Source organism: Anopheles merus, chromosome 2L (genome assembly GCF_017562075.2).
Source record: "Anopheles merus strain MAF chromosome 2L, AmerM5.1, whole genome shotgun sequence".
In the NCBI taxonomy this organism is placed as follows: Eukaryota; Metazoa; Arthropoda; class Insecta; order Diptera; family Culicidae; genus Anopheles; species Anopheles merus.
The window spans coordinates 18991170-19010097 of NC_054083.1; the positions used below are offsets into that span (position 1 = coordinate 18991170).

Here is an 18928-nt window from a genome sequence, read left to right on the forward strand (position 1 = left end):
CAGCCAATCCTAGCGAAGCGCCACTCTGTGTCCTTTTTCGTTTACCGAAGAAAGACTATCGCGAGGGACACTGGGGAGGGGAGTTGGGAGCGGTTTGGACGCGCAACGGATACGAAGAGCAAGTTGAAACACGAAACAAACGAAATTCCATTGCCTACTGTGGCCCAAAACCTTTCCCGGGGTGGGATGAAGCACTGGAGGAGGAGAGGGACCGTGTAGAAAGGTTGGCAATAAAAGGGATACTCCAGGGGGAAACTTTTCAGCATAAATGCATACACACAAACACTCACACATATACACACACACGTAGGCGTTCGGCACACGCACACGGACAACAACCGCAACGCAAACGCGCCTTCGCGACGAGAACTCTGGGGGGACGGGAGACAAAGAACAAAGCCTCGGCGCGCTTTATTCTGGCGTGTTCATTTCGTGTACGTCCCCTCGCCATCTTCCTCGTAAGGCCTGTCCCTAGATGCTGGCTGCCCGTCCCTCTGTGCGCTCTCCAATTTGCGTGCGGCCGTGCGAAGAAGGTGTGCGCGCTGCCAGGCGCCAAAGCCAGGCTAAACAGCCCACCCAACAAGCCAACCCACCCGCCCATCCAGGATGCTCTTCCTTTGCCAGCCACACAGGGGGAAAGGGGAAGGGGAAGCCCGGGACGTGTTTAGGGTAGAAAAATAGCTCCAAAATTCGGTGCCCACACGCTGGGCAAGGGGAAACGGGGGAAGGCGCGAGGGAGAGAGGGAGCTTGTGTTTGGTTGAAAATTTTATAAATTATTCCTCTTCCACAGCAACTGCCTCAACTGCTGCACATCGGCCGGAAGATCCCATGTGCTTCCGGTCGGTTCCATAAAAACAAAAAAAAAAAACAAAAAAAAGTTCTGCTCCGGAAAATTGAAAACAGACGACGAACCCGGGCTTTGTCGCGGAGCCTGGGCGGGGGCAGGTACGAATATGCAGAACGTTTCGGCAGCTATGGTGCAGCGTTTCTTCAAGGGTTGGAGGGAGGGAAAAGTTGATGGAGTATCCATGGCACGGAGCCGTTTCGAGCGCCACAGCCGGTGAATGGTGCTGCTGTGGAAGCTGTTGTTTGTAGTAACTTTTTCTTTCCATTTCTTTTTGATTTGCTGTCCAAACAAGCGCTTCATTTCGCTTTCTCTCTCTTTCTCTCTCTCCCGGGATGTTCTGTTCTGTGCTGCTGTGTGGCTCGGTGCGTGAAGGTGAAGTGGGTGGAGGAACTAATCCCTCCCCCGATATTCTAAGCCAGCCTCCCCCTCCGAGGCATGCAAACCGTATCGGAGCTCTTGTTGCGCAGTGCTGCTGCTGCTGCTGCTGCTGAAAGTTGGTCCAGAAATGGTATCGCCTCGAGCGAACGAAAATTCAAGAGCAGAACAAACGGGATAGGGCCAGGCCGGGAGGGAGAGAAAACCTGGGGCGGCCCGTTCGCCCGCATGTATATGCGTATGTGTGTTTGGTGTGTTTATATGTTTTCGTTTAATTTGATCTGTAGCCAAGCGTGGCAAAACGACACCACCAACAACAGCACCAACCAGTACAGTGGCAGAAGGATAGCAGCAAGTGTATGTTCCCGGACCTGCCCCCAGTGCGGCGGGCGTCCCGTTTCCTCCTCCCAGCAGCAGCAGCAGCAGTCGGCCGGTCTCGCTCTCCATGTGCGCTTTGTGTGCGCTGCGAGGAAATGCACTGGTGTTGGTGTGCGACCGCATCGTTCGGCACCCTCCCCACTTGGAAATGGGGCAAGGAGGGGGAAGGGGGTGGCATGATGGGTGGAATGGGACCGAGTGGCAAATGATGGTGTGGCCTAATTCTACCAGAATGCAGCAGTAGCAGCAGCAGTGCCAGTTGTTTGATGAAAAAAGTGACGCAGTTTTCGGCACTTTACTCTCTTTCTCTTTTGCTGGCAGGTTTTTAAAGTGACACCCAGCGAACCGTCACGTTGCCATTGATGCATTCCGAGCCTCCCCGGGAAGGGAAGAGCTCGAAGGACATTTTGAGAGGGAGAAAGGGGATCTATGCTGTGTGTGTGTGTGTGTGTGTGTATGCATCGAATGAGCTCGACGAGTGCTGCTGCAAAACTAACAGCGCATCGAGAGAAAAGTTTGGGCTGTGCGCCGCTTGTAAAAACAAAACCCGATATAAAAAAAGGATCTCTTTTTTAGTGGCGGCTCTGCCGACGCTTTGTGCAGACAAGAAGTGCCCACCGAAGTGCTCAGCAGGGAGCTGCAGAAGACGGCGTAGCATTAAGCAACTTCGAGCGTCATTATAAAGCATCCCAGCTAAAGCTATTTGAATTAAATTAATGTTTCTAGCTTGTAGCTGCAGCTTCCTCCAGCGCAGCTTTTTCAAACGTGCCATGTTTTTGGCCCTCTGCCTTGGAGCGGCCTGCCTGGCTGCTGGGTGGGGGGGGGGGGGGAAGAAATTATCCAGCTCGTTCGCTGCGCTATAATCGACCATGACCAAGGAACAGGGACCGACCGATTGCTTGCCCGGCGATTGCTGCAAATGGGGCAAAAAGGCGCTCGGAGCACGGCGGCCACGGGGGTTTGCCTTTTGAACCTACACCCCCTGAACCGGCCTAGCAGCAGCACCAGCAGCAGCAGCAGCAGCAGTCGTCCCCGGTACATGGGCAATGAATTTATTATTTATATTTTAATTTCCCCTAGCTAGGGCGTATCTATTTCGCAGTCGCCCATACTCTACTGGCTTTTAAAGTCTTGTGTGAGTGTGTCTTGTGTGTGTTTTTTTTGTTGTTGCTGTTGCTCTTCTTCCACTTCTGTGAAGCAACAAGATAAGGTCGAAACAAAAACCAAACAGACACACACACCGGCTACAGCTTTGCCCGGGTGATGAAATAAAGCAAAATCGCTAGCGGTGCTTTTCACGATTCGCTATGTACTATTGTGTGTGGTGTTTTGGATTTTTTTTTGTTTTGACTTTGTGTGTTTTGCGTTGTTTTCTCTCTGTTTCAGCCTCTCGGTCCCCTCCCGACACACAAGCCCTTTCCAGCACGCAACCGTCGTTGTGTTTTGCTGTTGTTTGATTTTCCCGGACAGCCATCGCCCGGTTTGCGATTGCCTTTCGCTAGGGCAATTTGCTCTAATATATAATTAAAAGCAAGAGCTTCTAAGAGAGCTTCTAGGCACCCCCCCCCCACCCCCACCCCAACTCCCCCTTACCCGTTGCCCGCATTCCATCATCGCCGCGGGAAGCAGCTACAGAAATGATGGGCCAAATGTTGGGTGAATTTCCATTTGACGGTTTACTCCCTACCCATACCCCCATCCTCTCCTTCTTGTCAGCCCTTCGCGTTGAGTTGACTCCATACGCATGTGGTGCGTGCCTACGACTGGAAAATGATTCGATATACAAACACTCACTAATGTAATAGATATCATCATGCGATATATACACACACACACACACCCTTTTTCGTCAGTTTCGCCCATCTATTACTGTGTGTGCTTAAGCAACAAGTAAACCAACCACAAGCCACCACCACCATCACCCCAGCACGACAACTCGCTCGCAGCGCAAACCACCCACGTGGAGAACTGCTTCAAAGTTCGCCCACGTGGACGTGGCTGCAGATCATGACGGCAGGGGCTGTTGGGGGAATGGGGTTGGCGAGAAGAGAGGAGATCCAACTCTACCTTTCTTCGCTTTGTGCTGTATCAACGAGAATATTATATGAACTTTATGCTCCCGCATAAGCCCCTTCCCACCGATCCTCCTTGGAAGGTGCGGGAGACAAGGATGGGAAGTATGGGTGTATCGGTGGGGGAATGCTTTCTTCTACGTCGTGGCCTAACACCGTACTCCACCGGGCCGCGCAATGGGCGGGTATGCATTTTCGGGGTGTATTTTTTTGTCGTTGGTTCTGCGTGTGTTATTCCTTTCACAAAAACGAAATAACGGTTCAACCACGGTTGAGTTGATTCGAAACTGCTTGCGTACACGTACACGCACGCACACGGCGGGTGTGCGCATGTGCCCGTGCCAAAAATCTTCTTTGTCCGCCAGGCGCGAGAACCAGGCCAGTGCCTGCTCGCACTGCCGATTTGTTTGAGAATGTGTTTTCCTTTCCAGAACACACACACACGCACACACATATGGTGACATGGTGTTTTTGAAGGGAAAGGGTAGGTGCTGCGGTGATGGGTTTTAGCAATGGGCAATATAGTGGCAAAGGAAAAAGGGATATACCTATCGAGACAAATCACAACATCCGATAGAGGGAATGGGGGGTAACTGGCGTGTGCCAGCGAAACTTTAAGCAGGTCGCCCTGCGGCAGGGGTTTGCATGGAGACGCCTAATGCGCCGTAAGAATGCGTTAATACGATACGGTTGTGGCGCATGGAGTGAGAAGTGAAGCAGTTGGTTGGATGCCAAATCTTCAATTTATAGATTTTCTTTTCAGTTCTTAGACTTAGATCTACGTTGTTGTTGGATTCAATTTTGATTTTTGTTCGCAAACGTTTGGGATATACTTCGGTGTGTAAAATTTTCAAAACAATTGTTTACTCTCTTATCAATGTTATTAGTTTCATATTTAGTAGGGCATTTCATTTTTGCTTTATTGACACAACTTTTGTATAACTATAGAAAAAAGTTTGTTCTGCTAGTAAACTGTAGTATTTCATAGGATCTACGCATAACGGGTTTAATTCGTAGGAGTAACTCATTCGTTATACAAAAAACATTTTATACGGTAAGTTTATTTCTATATGATTTGTATCAGAAGTAAACATTTTAGATCTCAGTCTAAAATAATATTGTACAGGAAGCACAATAATTGACCTGACTACCTTGTGAACTTGGTATTTCCTCTTTATTTTCTAAGAGCCGAAACTAATAGATTCAGCACGTAAAGATAGAAAAAGAAGAAGTGACTCATTATGAGTGAATAGAACGTATTTAAAAGTAAACCTCTTTCTGCTTCTTTTTATATTCTTATTCTTCTTTTTTTCTAAAAGCTCATTTTATTCATATGTTTACAAATTTGATAGCGGGGTCCGCGAGTTACAGCATGTCTTGCTAATCAACGCTTAATATATTATAATTAATCCTAACACCATTCTGTTTTTGCATGTGAGAGTTGAGCAACGAAATGGAATTATTTATTTATTTATTTAAATCAAAGTTATCGGGCAGTATTCCTAAATAACTAAATGCTTAGAATGTATATGTTTAATGTAAGGCCCTAGAACTAACTCGAATATGCTGACGCAGCTGATTAACGGATTGATTGAAATCTGCTGATGACCCTAACCTATTATAAACATCAATCATTTTGAGCAGTGGATCATTGGCACCAAAACCAGTCGATCTAAAAGGACTTCTTAGTAGCTCTCTACTTCGGAGACCTCTAGAAGGAGTAGAAAAGCAAATAAATTTGAAAATGTCAGGTGCATCAAAATCTCCAATTAATAACTTATGCATAAAAGTGATCAGATAACTAACAGATAACAGTTCTCCTATGCTGTAAAGTATCTAAGCCAAATAATAAACACCGAACTTTATAAGAAGGACATGGAATTTGGTTTGACAAGGAACGACGATGAAACATATCACGTGTGATTTTTTTCTGATTTTTTTCAATTTTTTCTGTGTATAAATTGTATAAATTCAATAATGATTTGGTTTGTTTTATCTTATCCTTGCTAATACTAATGTTTTTTTATATGCTAAAGATTATTATTATCATTATTATTATTATTCATCACTTACTATACAACTTAACCTAAGTTTAAAAAGAAATATTTCTTATAGTATCGTTTGATAAGTTCATGTAAAAAATTCGCATTATTTCTTTACTAGCTATGCTCTTACGTAAATTAACTTAAGCTATCTTCTTAAGTTAATGTGTTTGTATTTTCATGGAGATTTGTGAGCCTACTACTAGGTGGTGCATTTGTTACCATTCTAAGTACATTGTTTAGAGCTAATTGTGCTCTCTTTTTCCCACAATTTTCCCAGGGTTTGTAATATAAATAAATAACGTGTACACTTTGATGCTTGTTGTGCGATATTTTGTCGTGAATTGGGAGTATTTATGGAGCATTTAAACTTGCTAGTCGTATAAAAAGCTCGTGCAGAGGAATATTCATTATTTATTGACTGTATTGTAAAAAAGCATACATTTGATGCGTTCTGCGAACAAACTTTTAAGGTGCGTGGTTTTGAGTACATAAAATTACAGTACATACCAAAAAACGCTATAGTACGAAGACGTACGAGATAACATGCATGCACGAAGGAATTTGAGCTCCCCATACTAGAACTGTATGGGAACAAATAACCAGTTAGCTCAGATAGCCAAGCCCACCAGAGGGTTAGATAGTTCTAGATCATCGAGTACGCATAATAAGAAGGTGATGGTGTAAAAAGACGAACACGAAATCTATTGAGCTATAGCCGCTAAATATGTGAAATGTCCTTTTACATAAGAACATAGCTTTTAAAACTGAGAATCGGCTCAAAGCCAGCTCTTGTTGCATATAATGGAAGCTCAATATTCAACGAAAATGGGCTGATTACTAGAAATTGGCTGGATGGAATATTGTTGATGCGGAATACATTCCAATTGGTTGATGATAGAAACGAAATAAATCATTATTATATCGTCCATTTTAGCAGGTTTCTTTAAAACAGATTCATTATTCATTGGCTATTTGTCTTCTTATTATTTTTGGCTTAACAACCATTGGCGGTCAACGCCTGCCGGTACCCCACTAGTGAGATTTGGATGTCAGTGACTTATGGATTACCCCATAATAGGATAATCAGTCCTGCGTATGGGGACTCGGTCATTTGTCTATCAATCTCTTATTATTATTGCAAATAGAAAACTAAATTATAGTGTGTAGTTTAACACACATAACAGGATTTCAAACCCATTAATGTTCGATATGTGATCCTTTCGTCAAGAGTGAACAGCTTCTCATTTGCCTTTCCGGAATTTTAAAATGTCTCTTTCGTTTTCTAGTTACAAGTGACGAACCTCGAACTAAACCATCTTCAAGCGTGACTTGGTGCTAAAACCTGAACCGTATTTACACTCCACCGTTCTCCGTTACATGTATGCATGTGGGTCTGTTCTACTACTTGTATGTAATTGTTCTACCCCTTTTTGCATTCAAGCCATTTTCTTCCTTGCAATGTTGTGCTTGTGTGGAAGCGTTGCACGGTTGTTTGTGTGTTTTTGTAGTTGTAGTTGGTATAGTTAGAGGACATATAATAAAACGCTTAACAACTGTTTTGGTCCAAACTGTTTTGGCCAACCAAACTAACAAAGAGATACATTTATAATGGGAAACTGCATTTAAAACAAAGTCATAAACGATATAGTTATAGTACCAAAAGAGAGCTGCAAAAATTTTACTAATGTTTGAATAGTCATGTTCTAATGCTTAATTTAGAGGCAACAGTACGCGATTATAATCCCTTACATCCCTATTTTCGAACGAAATACGAAAAGTGTATTTCGAAGTCGAGTCGTGAAGTAGTGATGTCAAAAACTCGGAATCAACTCCGATCCGGAGTCGTTTGGATTCGTCTGGACCCTTCCGGAATAGCCCGGAGTCACTCGGAGTCGAAGTCGTTCAGAGTCGGCCGGAAACGACATGTGCAATGTTTTTTGGTCAGGTATTTGATCTCCGACGCTGAATCTAATACCAGCTGACTCCGGGCGGTTCAAACTGCTATTCCTAGAACGAATGGATTGTTTCAGAAGCGCAAGCGCAAAGCGAAAGAAGAACAAAAAACACCATGAAATGAAATGCCTACGGCCGACTCCGACCCTGGCTGACTCGGGACAACTCCAGGCAACTCCGGACTCCAGTCGACTACGGACAACTCGGGACAACTCCTGGTGACTCCGGATGACTCCGGACGCCTCCGGATGACTCCGATCCCGGCGAAACTACTAATACTGATTTTACCAGAGTTTGAATCGAACTAACAATAGCCGGTGTCGGATTCTCGGATGCTCAAGAGACAACTAATGAAAAGTGCAATAAAAAGTATTTAGAAAGTCAAACAAATCCTAGGATCTACAGTAGTAGTAGTAGTAGTGGTAGTATCAGTAGTAGTAGTAGTGGTAGTAGTAGCTGTAGTAGTAGCAGTAGTAGTAGTAGTAGTAGTAGTAGTAGTAGTAGTTTATTTTAATTCAAAGTAGTCAATGTAATTATGTTTTTACAAAATTTCATCGTGATAATAAGTTCGACTCTTAAGTCTTCCTCATTAATGTTTCTGTTTATAAATTGCTGGATTTTTAGATTTTGATTTGATGTTGAGTTGTGGCGTGAAAAAAAAAATCACAAAAAACTAAGTATCATTAGTAATAGAAATATTTTATTTGGATTCATAGTAGTTGATGAATTTTCTATTTTTTTATTTTCTTGTGATCTTGTGAGTTCGACTTTGAAGCTTGCTTTATAAAATGTTTCTGTTGAGCATTTGCTTGTTTTTGTTTTGTTTTGTATATTTAGATTTGATGTTGTGTAGTTGCCTTGGGAAAAATTCACATGATAAAACCCCCAAAATGTTGATCCAACAAATGATTTAAATTTTTTACTTTATTTAAAGCTACACTTAAGAGAAATTGCCCATATCAGACGATGCTCTTTTGGCAAAGTTACAGCTAATAACGCTTTAGTATACGATAGTGTACCTTTGTATCATACGTATAATTTAATCGCTTGGCTACCGCAAAAAGTGATTAAACAAATATATTTAGTTTACTCAATCAAATAAGATTTTTTTAACACTAAAGACCATTTTGTACTTAGAGAAAAGTTGTGCGAGCATTCGATGCGTGAAACTTGCTAGCGCCATCTGCTGTTAGATAGCGTAACAATAAATCATCAAAGTTTCTTTTATACAAGATGTTTTCCATTTTCCATGCAATATTCTTGAAATTGAGATTTTCCCGACAAAAATAAACACTTAACCTATTCATATTAATACTTTTTTTTCATGATTTACTATACGACTATGTACGACGATTTACTGTAGCATTTTCGTTCTTCTTACACTGTGGTATTCGATAAATGAGTAAATTTAATTACATTTATGTTAGCTTTGTAGCCTACAACCACCAAAGGAACGCTAATCTAAGAAATCTCCCATTTGACCATTACCGGTTCCACAGTACGCGCTAAAGGTTGTAGCTCGTCACCCCCCATCCAATTGCGGAACACGTGCACACACAACACAAAATAACATTATCATCCCACCGGCTATTATCGGCGGTCGGCAGTGTACAGTGCTGTGCTCGTAGTACAGTGCTGCTGCTGCTGTGTGCACATAGTTGTGCGTATTCGTGCCGTTACCAGTCAAGTGGCTGTGCTGGTATTGGTTAACAACAACGATTGGCCATGGGTACGGTGTGTCGCGCGCGCACTGCTAACCGTTTGGCGCTGCGTTCGGGGTCCGCTTTGGTGTCGTCATTCGGCGCTGTTCAGTAGCAGGCGAACCGCGAACCCGAGTGGCACAGAAACGAAGCGACCGCGCGAGCGTACGGCCCCAGGTGTCTACTTACCACAGTCCACTGTACCGCGCGCAAAGGCAACTGCTCTGCCCTGGTTGCCAGTAGAAAACTTCTTCGCAGTGTTTTGCCCTTGTTTCGCCGTCATTTGGCGACCCCTGTCGCCCCTGTCCTCTGTCGGTGGCCACCAGCGGGTAGTAGAAAGTGCACGTTTTCACAATTGGATTAACGCAACCCCGCACGCCGTCGCTCAGTGTGTGACCGTCATTTTGGGAGGGCGCTCTTCATTTCACCACCAGCATGCGGGAAATTGTGCATCTGCAGGCCGGCCAGTGCGGTAATCAGATCGGGTCCAAGGTACGTTTGAACAAGTAGAACACAAAAAAAATCGAATAGATCGTCGCATCCACGTCCCCAAAAGTGTTGCGGCCGATGCGGATGGCCGTGCGTCAGTCAGTTTATCAGACACAGAGCGCCCGGTTATGTAAGGGGCCGTGATATCTTATCAATGAATCATGTTTTGGTCACCGTTCGGTCGCTGGGAACCTGCACTGTGGTCGAAAATGGGCGACGTGGCAGTAAAAGAAATGAAACGCCCTGCTCATCACACGTATACAGTACCGAATGTCCCCAAAAAAAAACGATCGAGTCTTGCCAGTCGTGTGTTAGGGAAACTGAATTTCCGTTCTAGACTGGCAACGGTATTTATAGAACGCCCGTCTGGCGGTGTCGGCCGGCTTAGCGAAGCCAGCAGCAAGAGTAACAAGTGAGAAGCGTAAAGGTGTGATGTCGCCAACTGAAACCCGAAGTGCCCGGAGCGACCGTTGCTACTACTACGTTCGCGTATTGTGTTGTCTTATTCTTGGCTTTTCTTTCTAACTTCTACGATTACGGGGTGCGTCTCTATTGGTGTCGAGGTTGAACTATTTGAACGAGTAACGCGCGTCACTGCCGATGCACGTGTGTGTATGTTTCGATTGGTCAGCAAAAGCGGACAATTAGCTGCAAGATGTTCACTTGCAACGAACGGTTCGCTCACTATTGTATCTTATGCACGCTGATCAGCTGATGATGCCACGATTGGTGGTGAAATTGAAAACCTTCGTCTACAGCGTATTTGTCGACGTTTGGACAAAACATCATCGAAAGTGAGAATGACTCACGAGCGTATGAATGAAACGAAGGGTTAGCAGCAATAAACAAGCTGCCTTGTGAGGCTCAAACATACAAGGCCATTTGAACTCTATCTGCAAGCTGATGGCGCCTTCGTTCTGCTTCCGATAAGCATTGCGAGCGTACGTGATATTTATGATTTGTTGTTTCGGTTGCTTTGAAATGTCGACTCATGTTTGTACAATCTATTTACCTTCTATTTCATTTCGCAGTTCTGGGAGATCATCTCCGACGAGCACGGTATCGATCCGACCGGCCATTACCATGGCGACTCCGATCTGCAGCTCGAGCGCATCGACGTGTACTACACCGAGGTGAATGGCAACAAGTACGTGCCACGTGCGGTGCTGGTCGACCTGGAACCGGGCACGATGGATTCCGTCCGCCAGTCACCGTACGGTGCACTCTTCCGGCCGGACAACTTCGTTTACGCTCAGTCGGGGGCCGGTAAGAATTACGTCTCCATTGTGGTATCGGGTTACATTGTCCCACTGACGTTTGACTGGTTCTCTTTCCATCTCCCCCTCGCCCGGGTAGGTAACAACTGGGCCAAGGGCCACTACACCGAGGGTGCTGAGCTGGTCGACAACGTGCTGGACGTGATTCGCAAGGAGACGGAATCGTGCGACTGCCTGCAGGGCTTCCAGCTTGCCCATTCGCTCGGCGGCGGCACCGGTTCCGGTATGGGCACGCTGCTGATTTCGAAAATTCGTGAAGAATATCCGGATCGCATCATGAACACCTTCTCCGTCGTTCCATCGCCCAAGGTAAGGAAGACGCGCTGGGGTGCATGCGGAGCGGGATAACGACGCCAGGAAACTCGATCGCTTCCCGATCGATCGTTTTTCGCGTGAACGTGAACGCTTCACTGGTCCGATGCAATGCGTCAGTGCCGGCGACCGGTAACCTTAGCGATGGTGGAATTTACATTCCCAAGGAAACTAGTAATCTATTGGAGAGAGTGAAATATTTCGAGCGATACCATCCATAAGCTACGTAACGCATAGAAAGAGGAGTTTTGAACATTTTAGTCCTTTATCGCACCTTCCCTTGTAGAAATTCAAATGTTCAAATGTAGAAAATAGGGAATGATGGGAGAATTATGGAAAGACTACTTCAAATTTTTTTTGTTAACCATTGATCGACTATTGGCACATACATATTTTATGAAATTGTTCACACCGTCACCTTCAAAGAGCTGCGTTAAACTGTCTCCACCCACTTTGTCAACTTTCACACCAAGGTTTGTGAACTTAAAAAAATAGCTTTCTTTACAGACGATAGCGATAGTATGCATATATAGGCGTAAATGTATGAGGATTGTAGTCGTCTGTTTTCGTCGATGCTACAGATAACGAAAAAATGAGAAGAGCCCTTGTGTTGAAAAAAAAATCAAAATGTTGTCCTTATCGTGGCCGTTTGCCGACGTTCTATGTTTGGAAATAAGACTTTCATGCTTATCAGCAGAACTAGGAGACGATAGGTATTGACTTCTTCTATAACAAAAAAAGGTACTCGTCATCGCTATTCTAAATTCAGTTTATTCCAAAAAGGCACTCGCAGCAATTCATGCAACGTTGCGTAGCACTGTTTGGATCTCCCTTTCTTTCAGAACTTAAGAGCGTTACGTAAATTATGGATGTTACCTACATTTTTTAAAAATCGTGTTTTGTTTTTCGTTCCGCCCCTATTTTTTCTCTCTCTTTTATTTCCTCTCTATCTCTCTTCCCACCCTACGAAAACGGATTCCGCCTTCCGTAGGTATCCGATACCGTCGTAGAGCCGTACAATGCGACGCTCTCGATTCACCAGTTGGTCGAGAACACGGACGACACGTTCTGTATCGACAACGAAGCGTTGTACGATATCTGTTTCCGTACGCTAAAGCTATCCTCCCCCACGTACGGGGACCTCAATCACTTGGTATCCGTAAGTACAGCATCACATTTTTCACCACGTTTCTTCCCTTTTCCGCCCTTCTCTCTTTCAACCCATCCCCTCTGGGCCAACCACATGCATGTGTGTGTATGTGTGTGAGTGTAGGTGTCCGATGTAGTATTGGAGCCATACAACGCTACCTTATCGATGCACCAGCTCATCGAAGCGTCCGATCAGACCAACTGTATAGATAACGAAGCGCTGTATGACATCTGCTTTAGAACGCTTAAGATCTTCAATCCTACCTATCCCGATCTAAACCATTTAATTTCTGTAAGTAACACACCAAACTCCTCACACTGCTCGGCCTGCCTACGATTAGGTAAGAGTGGCTGTTCCTTCGCTGGCCAGAATCTTCCGGCTGGTATCATGTTAATAATCTATTCTGTAACTCACATTCCCCCAAAAGTCTCTCTGTTCCTGCCAATTAAGTTTTGTGTAATTGTAACACTAATTTCTGCTCTTTTTGCAATCGGAACTCCACACTGGTAGGTGACAATGTCCGGTGTAACGACATGTCTACGGTTCCCCGGTCAGCTAAATGCCGATCTGCGGAAGCTTGCAGTAAACATGGTACCTTTCCCGCGTCTGCACTTCTTCATGCCCGGGTTTGCGCCACTCACGGCTAAGGGTTCCCAGCAGTACCGTGCCCTAACCGTACCGGAGCTCACCCAGCAGATGTTCGATGCGAAAAACATGATGACTGCCTGCGATCCCCGCCACGGACGATACCTCACTTGTGCGGCCATCTTCCGAGGTATGATGAGACATCTTTTCCTTTCTTTAGAGTGTATGACCACTTCTTTCGTATACCACTTACAGGCTCGATGTCGATGAAGGAGGTCGATCAGCAGATGCTAAACATCCAGAGCAAGTACAGCAGCTACTTCGTCGAGTGGATTCCGAATAACGTGAAGGTGGCGGTTTGCGACATTGCACCGCGTGGGCTGAAAATGTCGGCCACCTTCATCGGCAACACGACCGCCATCCAGGAGATCTTCAAGCGCATCTCGGAACAGTTCACCGCCATGTTCAGACGGAAAGCGTTCTTGCATTGGTACACTGGCGAGGGTATGGATGAGATGGAGTTTACCGAGGCAGAATCGAACATGAACGATCTCATCTCGGAGTACCAGCAGTATCAGGATGCGGAGGTTGAGGATTACGACGAGATGGAGGAAATCCCGGAAGAGGAGCAGCAGCAGCAGCAGGAATAGCTTAGGTCAACCCAGTCAGGTCAGGATTGTTTTAGCTTAGCTTGTTGATGTGTGTTCCTGTGGCGGTAGTGAGTCCACTGCCAGCTGGGCGTGATCGATTGGTAGCTGCAATCGATCAACGTTCCCAATGAATTTAAAAACAATACAAAAGAAGAACCAACTTTGAAACCACTTTGACTTATAACAGAGTTAACAAAACCCTTCCCCGGTAAGATTTATTGAATGTCAAATTCCAATAAACTAGATAAGATTATATCTTTTCAAAACTATTTGTTGTCCTTGCTTTTGACAGAAGATGCTCAAACAAATTCAAAGAAAACAAACTACGAAACTAATTTGTATGTTGAAAGAATCACGTGAAACGTTTAAAAGATTATGGGCTCGGTTAAGCATCTGTCCATGTGGATAAGATAAAATAAATCCCATTAAAATTACAGAAGACAGAGGAAGGGTCACAAACGGAAGCTATTTTAATGGGTGATATTGTTGCACAGGTTTGTGTTCAGCACGGTTTCATATCAGGTGACTTGCACTGAATTTTCTTATCGCTTGCCTCATGCACGTCAACCTTACTGATATGGCCGTTTATTTTTATCTTAGTTTTGAGAACCTTATCGATACATCGAACCTTGTGTTAAAAACGGTATACTACACTTTCGTTCATAATTTCATTAAATTTATCCGAATTACATTACGGTATACCTATACGTTAAAAAGGCTAAACAAGCGTCACCCTACTTTTAGATTCTGAATGTTTTATGAAAGCTTTATCATTTGAGTGATTTTAAAACAGCCAGAAACTAACCTCGTAATGAAGGTTATTACCTTCATGTAATCTAACGCATTTTTAGAGTTTTTGTTCTCCAAACCAAGAGGCGCAATTTTGCCGTTTGTTCGATTCCTCCTAATCACAACAAATCGACCTGTTTGATCACTAATACAATATTTTACTGCACATAGGCTTATTGAAATATCAAAATTAAAAGAAGTTGCCAGGTTTTTGGTTTTTGGGTGCTACGATGTATATATCTTATCTATAAAAAAGACCATCTCATATCTCAATCATTCCAAGGTCTAGCAGTTGAACTGAGATTTCTAATTCATACAATATTTGTTTAATAAAACTAAAAGAACGCGCTAGATTGAAATATGTATCAATACTTAATCAACACAAATGATACACTATATCTTCCAGCGTAAAATTTACCAATAATTAATAATAGGAGCATTGATAGCATCAGACTGTTCCTCTGTCAATTCTTTATAATACTACACAATTATGTAATGTCCAAGTTTTACCAATACAATTTTTTGCGTAATAATTCAATGCGATGTTTCAAAATGTATCTGCCATTCTCAAAATGCAATTCTATCGCCGTTCTATCCGGCTGACTTTCTCTCTGCAGACAATATAGATCGCCTATTCTGAAATAAATCCCAATCAAATCTTTATAAATGAACTTATAACTGATTCAATTTTCTACAACCCACATTAGTATACAGTAGGTGACCGCTAACTGGATGTGTTTTACTAGAGTTTTTTAACTGGAAGTTCGCTAACTGGAGTGATTATCAGTTATAAAACGCATAAATGTTAAAACATGAAACATTCAAAATCTTACGAAGAGAAATTCATAGCAAATGTGCATTTTTCTCACAAATTTAACCTCTCAGTTAGCGGTCACGTACTGTATCACGAAGAAAAAGTATTCATGTTTTCCAACTAGCTAGTGGAAGATTAACAATAAAAGCGATTACATTTCAAATTATGTTTCATTAAATTTCAATCTAAAATTGTTTTCTTTCATAATAACTGCTTTTAAAAGATTGCATCTTCAAATAAACAACGACACTTTTCAACAGGCCACGTGTACCGTTTGAATATTCAAATCCATTCGGTGCCATTTTTTCACCGGGGTGCAATTGCCGAAGCTTTTTCCCCGAACGTTGACAGCCCGATTGCGTACGGTTGCGTATGGTGGTGTACGTGACCGTACCGATACGACTCCTTAGCCACACACAGTGAAACAAAAGAAGTCTCAAGTATAAAAATATCGTATACGTGTGGAGGGAGCGCAAACAAAATAGGGTAAGGTGAATTCAATACCCGAATTGGTCGGGTACGGGTCATTTTGCCTCGCACGAAACACCTCCCAGAAGGCTCCGCAAAGTGTCCACTGGGCAGGAGGAAAAAAATTCGAAAGGTGCATTGACTCCTCGGTCGGTAGGATCAGTTTAAAGTGTTTATGTTGATGTTTTAATTTCGCCCCTTTGGTGTGTGGCTGTGTGTTTATCAACAAAGAAAATTTTCTATTTTGGTACGTTTTCGTGTCTTCTTGGTTGCGCGGGTCCGTGGTCTTACCGCAAACGCTGTGTGTTGTGAAATAACGCCCGCTTTGTTGCATCGGCCGAGCGAACGAGCTTAGACGCTGCTGGCTGCTGGCTGCTGACGATGATGATGATGATGTTGATGTGTTGGGCGCGTTGGGGCGGGGGAGATCAAGAAAGAAACACTCACACACGGGCTTCGGGCGGGGGGAGAGGCTTTAGATTGCAACAAAAGTGAATGTGTTGATAAATAATAGTGTGATGAAATCGATTCCAATGCTGATGCAAAGTGGTTCAATGCATTGCAGGCGCGAAAGGACATAAAGGGAAAGGGGCTCGTGTGTTCGGAGGGTTTTTCTCTTGAAGGTCGAATGAGAGTTGTGTGTGTTTTTTTTGTACCTCAGTAGAAATAACTTTTTTATTTATGTATGCCACTGCTGTGGTTGTTCCATTTTCCTTTTTGCGCCAACCACCCTTTTGCACCCACACAACGAAAACTAACAGAAATCCGTTCTCTCTTTTACTCGCACGTAACGGTGCGGTGTATGTACTTGGCGCGGAACAGGCGGGCGACCTCAGCACCAGCTCTCCGATGGAATCTAGCTTCTTCGACCTTTTCGGTCCGTCCCCGCCGTCGGGCTCATCCAGCTCGGGCAGCGACTCCGACCTTCGCAATGGCAACAGCAACGACGACGACGGCGGCGGCGGCGGCAGCGGCAGTAACGAGCGGTTCGATTACATCGGCCAGCTGCTGCAGCGTGGCCACCACCATCACCGCGACAGCAGCAGCTACGAGCTGCTGCAGCAGAAAGGCTTCGACTTTAACCGTGGCTTTCTGCCGCCCGAGCCGCAGGTCGGCAACATCGAGTACAAACTGAAGCTAATCAACCCGTCGAAGCAGCGGTTCGAGCACCTGGTCACGCAGATGAAGTGGCGGTTGCGCGAGGGCAACGGCGAGGCAATCTACGAGATCGGCGTGTCCGATTCGGGCTTCCTGCAGGGGCTGAACGACGCCGACATGACCGTTTCGCTGCAGACGCTCAACCAGATGGCCCGCAAGCTGGACGCGTCCACCAGCATCCTGCGGCGGAAGAGCCTTGCCGACCAGCGGAGCGTGGTGGAGGTGCTGGTGCGCAAAATACCCGACGACCAGCACAACATCGAGGTGCGGGTGGCCGTGCTCGGCGGTGCCGACGCGGGCAAGTCCACCCTGCTCGGCGTGCTGACCCAGGGCGAGTTCGACAATGGGCGCGGGCTGGCGCGGCTCAACATGTTCCGCCACATGCACGAAATACAGACCGGCCGCACGTCCTGCATATCGCACGAAATGCTCGGCTTCGATGCGGAGGGCAGCGTGATCAACTACAAGTACAACGAGATGATGACCGCCGAGGAGATTAGCGACCGGTCGACCAAGCTCGTCACGTTCATGGATCTGGCGGGGCACCGGCGCTACCTGAAGACCACCGTGCAGGCCCTGTCCGGCTACTGTCCCCAGCACGCGCTGATCGTGATAGCGGCCGGCAACATTAGCAACATGACGCGCGAGCATCTGGCGATCATACACGCGCTCGACATCTCGTTCTCGATCATCGTGACGAAGATCGATCTCGCCCCGCCCGACCCGATCCTGTTCGAGCTGAAGAATCTGCTCACTTCGATCGGCTACCGGAAGGTACCGTACTTAATCAGCAACCAGGACGACGTGCTGAACGCGAACGCGCACCAGAGCGTCGAGCAGATCGTGCCGATCTTCTGCGTGTCGAACGTGACCGGCGCCGGGCTGGATCTGCTGATCCAGTACCTGTACGTGCTGTCGCCGGGCATCAGCAACGCGGAGAAGGAGCGGCTCGAGCAGCAGCCGTTCGAGTTTCAGATCGATGAAATCTTCCGAGTGGCCGAGGTGGGCACGGTCGCCGGCGGGCTGCTCTGCAAGGGCGTCCTCACCGAGAACAGCCAGGTGAAGGTGGGCCCGCTGCAGGACGGCTCGTTCTTTTCCGTCACCGTGCAGACGATCCACCGGAACAAGGCGCCCTGCCGGGTGGTGCGGGCGGGTCAGAGCGCTTCGCTGTCGTTCAACGCGATCGAGCCGATGCCCGTGCTGCGCAGCGGCATGGTCATACTGCCCGACTACGAAAGCGCTGAGGTAGCCTGCGGGTGCTTCTTCTTTCAGGTATGGGGGGAGTCTTTTTGGTTTGTACACCTCTCAACATTATTCTAAAAACTCCGCTCTTTTCTGTTCCCCGGTGGACGACGTTTTAGGCACAAGTGTCCGTACTGTTTCATGCGACGCGCATCTTTAAAGGATTTCAGACTACCGTACACATCGGTAGCATCCGGCAGACGGCCATCATCGAGGGCATCATGGGGGCCGGCGACACCGGCATCGGTACAAATCAGTCCGCCTCGGTGCTGTTCCGGTTCGTGCGGCATCCGGAGTACGTGCGGCCGGGCATGCGGATACTGCTGCGCGAGGGCACCAGCAAAGGCATCGGCAAAGTGACGCAGGTATTCCCGCTAGCGCAAACGCAACACAACCACACCACCGCCACCACCACCACCACCACCGGCTAGGGCTGTTTGCAAGCAACGCCCGCGGCACAAGTAACGCGCAAGTGTTACGCGCTTGACATGAACTGTATAAAACCCTGACGTATGAATTTAATTGAAGTGTGACGATTGAATTGGAAATAAAATTTCTGTGATTTAAAAACAAACATTGGGCGCGTTAATATTGCCAAAAATTGTTTTTGCGCCGCTTTCAAC

The 18928-nt window shown here is 45.8% G+C and overlaps 2 protein-coding genes across 9 annotated transcripts; both read left to right on the forward strand.

Annotated features, from left to right (window-relative positions):
• The first annotated feature begins 9464 nt into the window (after window positions 1–9464).
• LOC121591686 (tubulin beta chain-like) lies at window positions 9465–13974 on the forward strand. Of its 2 annotated transcripts, none has more exons than XM_041912477.1 (6): window positions 9465–9863; window positions 10892–11126; window positions 11217–11446; window positions 12441–12608; window positions 13110–13374; window positions 13440–13974. In XM_041912477.1, the coding sequence occupies exons 1-6, from the start codon at window positions 9807–9809 to the stop codon at window positions 13832–13834; spliced, it is 1350 nt and encodes a 449-aa protein (XP_041768411.1). In that variant the 5' UTR covers window positions 9465–9806; the 3' UTR covers window positions 13835–13974. The 2 variants fall into 2 exon arrangements, with proteins under 2 accessions (XP_041768411.1, XP_041768412.1); XM_041912478.1 differs by lacking the exon at window positions 12441–12608 and adding an exon at window positions 12723–12890.
• A 1843-nt stretch (window positions 13975–15817) lies between these two features.
• Window positions 15818–18884, forward strand: LOC121591685 (GTP-binding protein 2). Of its 7 annotated transcripts, none has more exons than XM_041912471.1 (3): window positions 15818–15923; window positions 16728–18335; window positions 18425–18884. In XM_041912471.1, exons 2-3 carry the CDS (start codon window positions 16755–16757, stop codon window positions 18734–18736), a joined length of 1893 nt encoding a protein of 630 aa, XP_041768405.1. In that variant the 5' UTR covers window positions 15818–15923; window positions 16728–16754; the 3' UTR covers window positions 18737–18884. The 7 variants fall into 7 exon arrangements, with proteins under 7 accessions (XP_041768405.1, XP_041768404.1, XP_041768408.1 ...); XM_041912470.1 differs by lacking the exon at window positions 15818–15923 and adding an exon at window positions 15933–16152; XM_041912474.1 differs by lacking the exon at window positions 15818–15923 and adding an exon at window positions 15933–16058.
• Window positions 18885–18928: the final 44 nt, after the last annotated feature.

Bases quoted from the DNA above. Each gene is read 5' to 3' on its own strand.
- LOC121591685 (XM_041912469.1), top strand. The intron at 18,336-18,424 runs GTATGGGGGGAG...ACGACGTTTTAG, and splicing joins GCGGGTGCTTCTTCTTTCAG to GCACAAGTGTCCGTACTGTT.
- LOC121591686 (XM_041912477.1), top strand. From the start codon at position 9,807: ATGCGGGAAATTGTGCATCTGCAGGCCGGCCAGTGCGGTAATCAGATC. The intron at 11,447-12,440 runs GTAAGGAAGACG...CGCCTTCCGTAG, and splicing joins CCGTCGTTCCATCGCCCAAG to GTATCCGATACCGTCGTAGA. The intron at 13,375-13,439 runs GTATGATGAGAC...TACCACTTACAG, and splicing joins TTGTGCGGCCATCTTCCGAG to GCTCGATGTCGATGAAGGAG.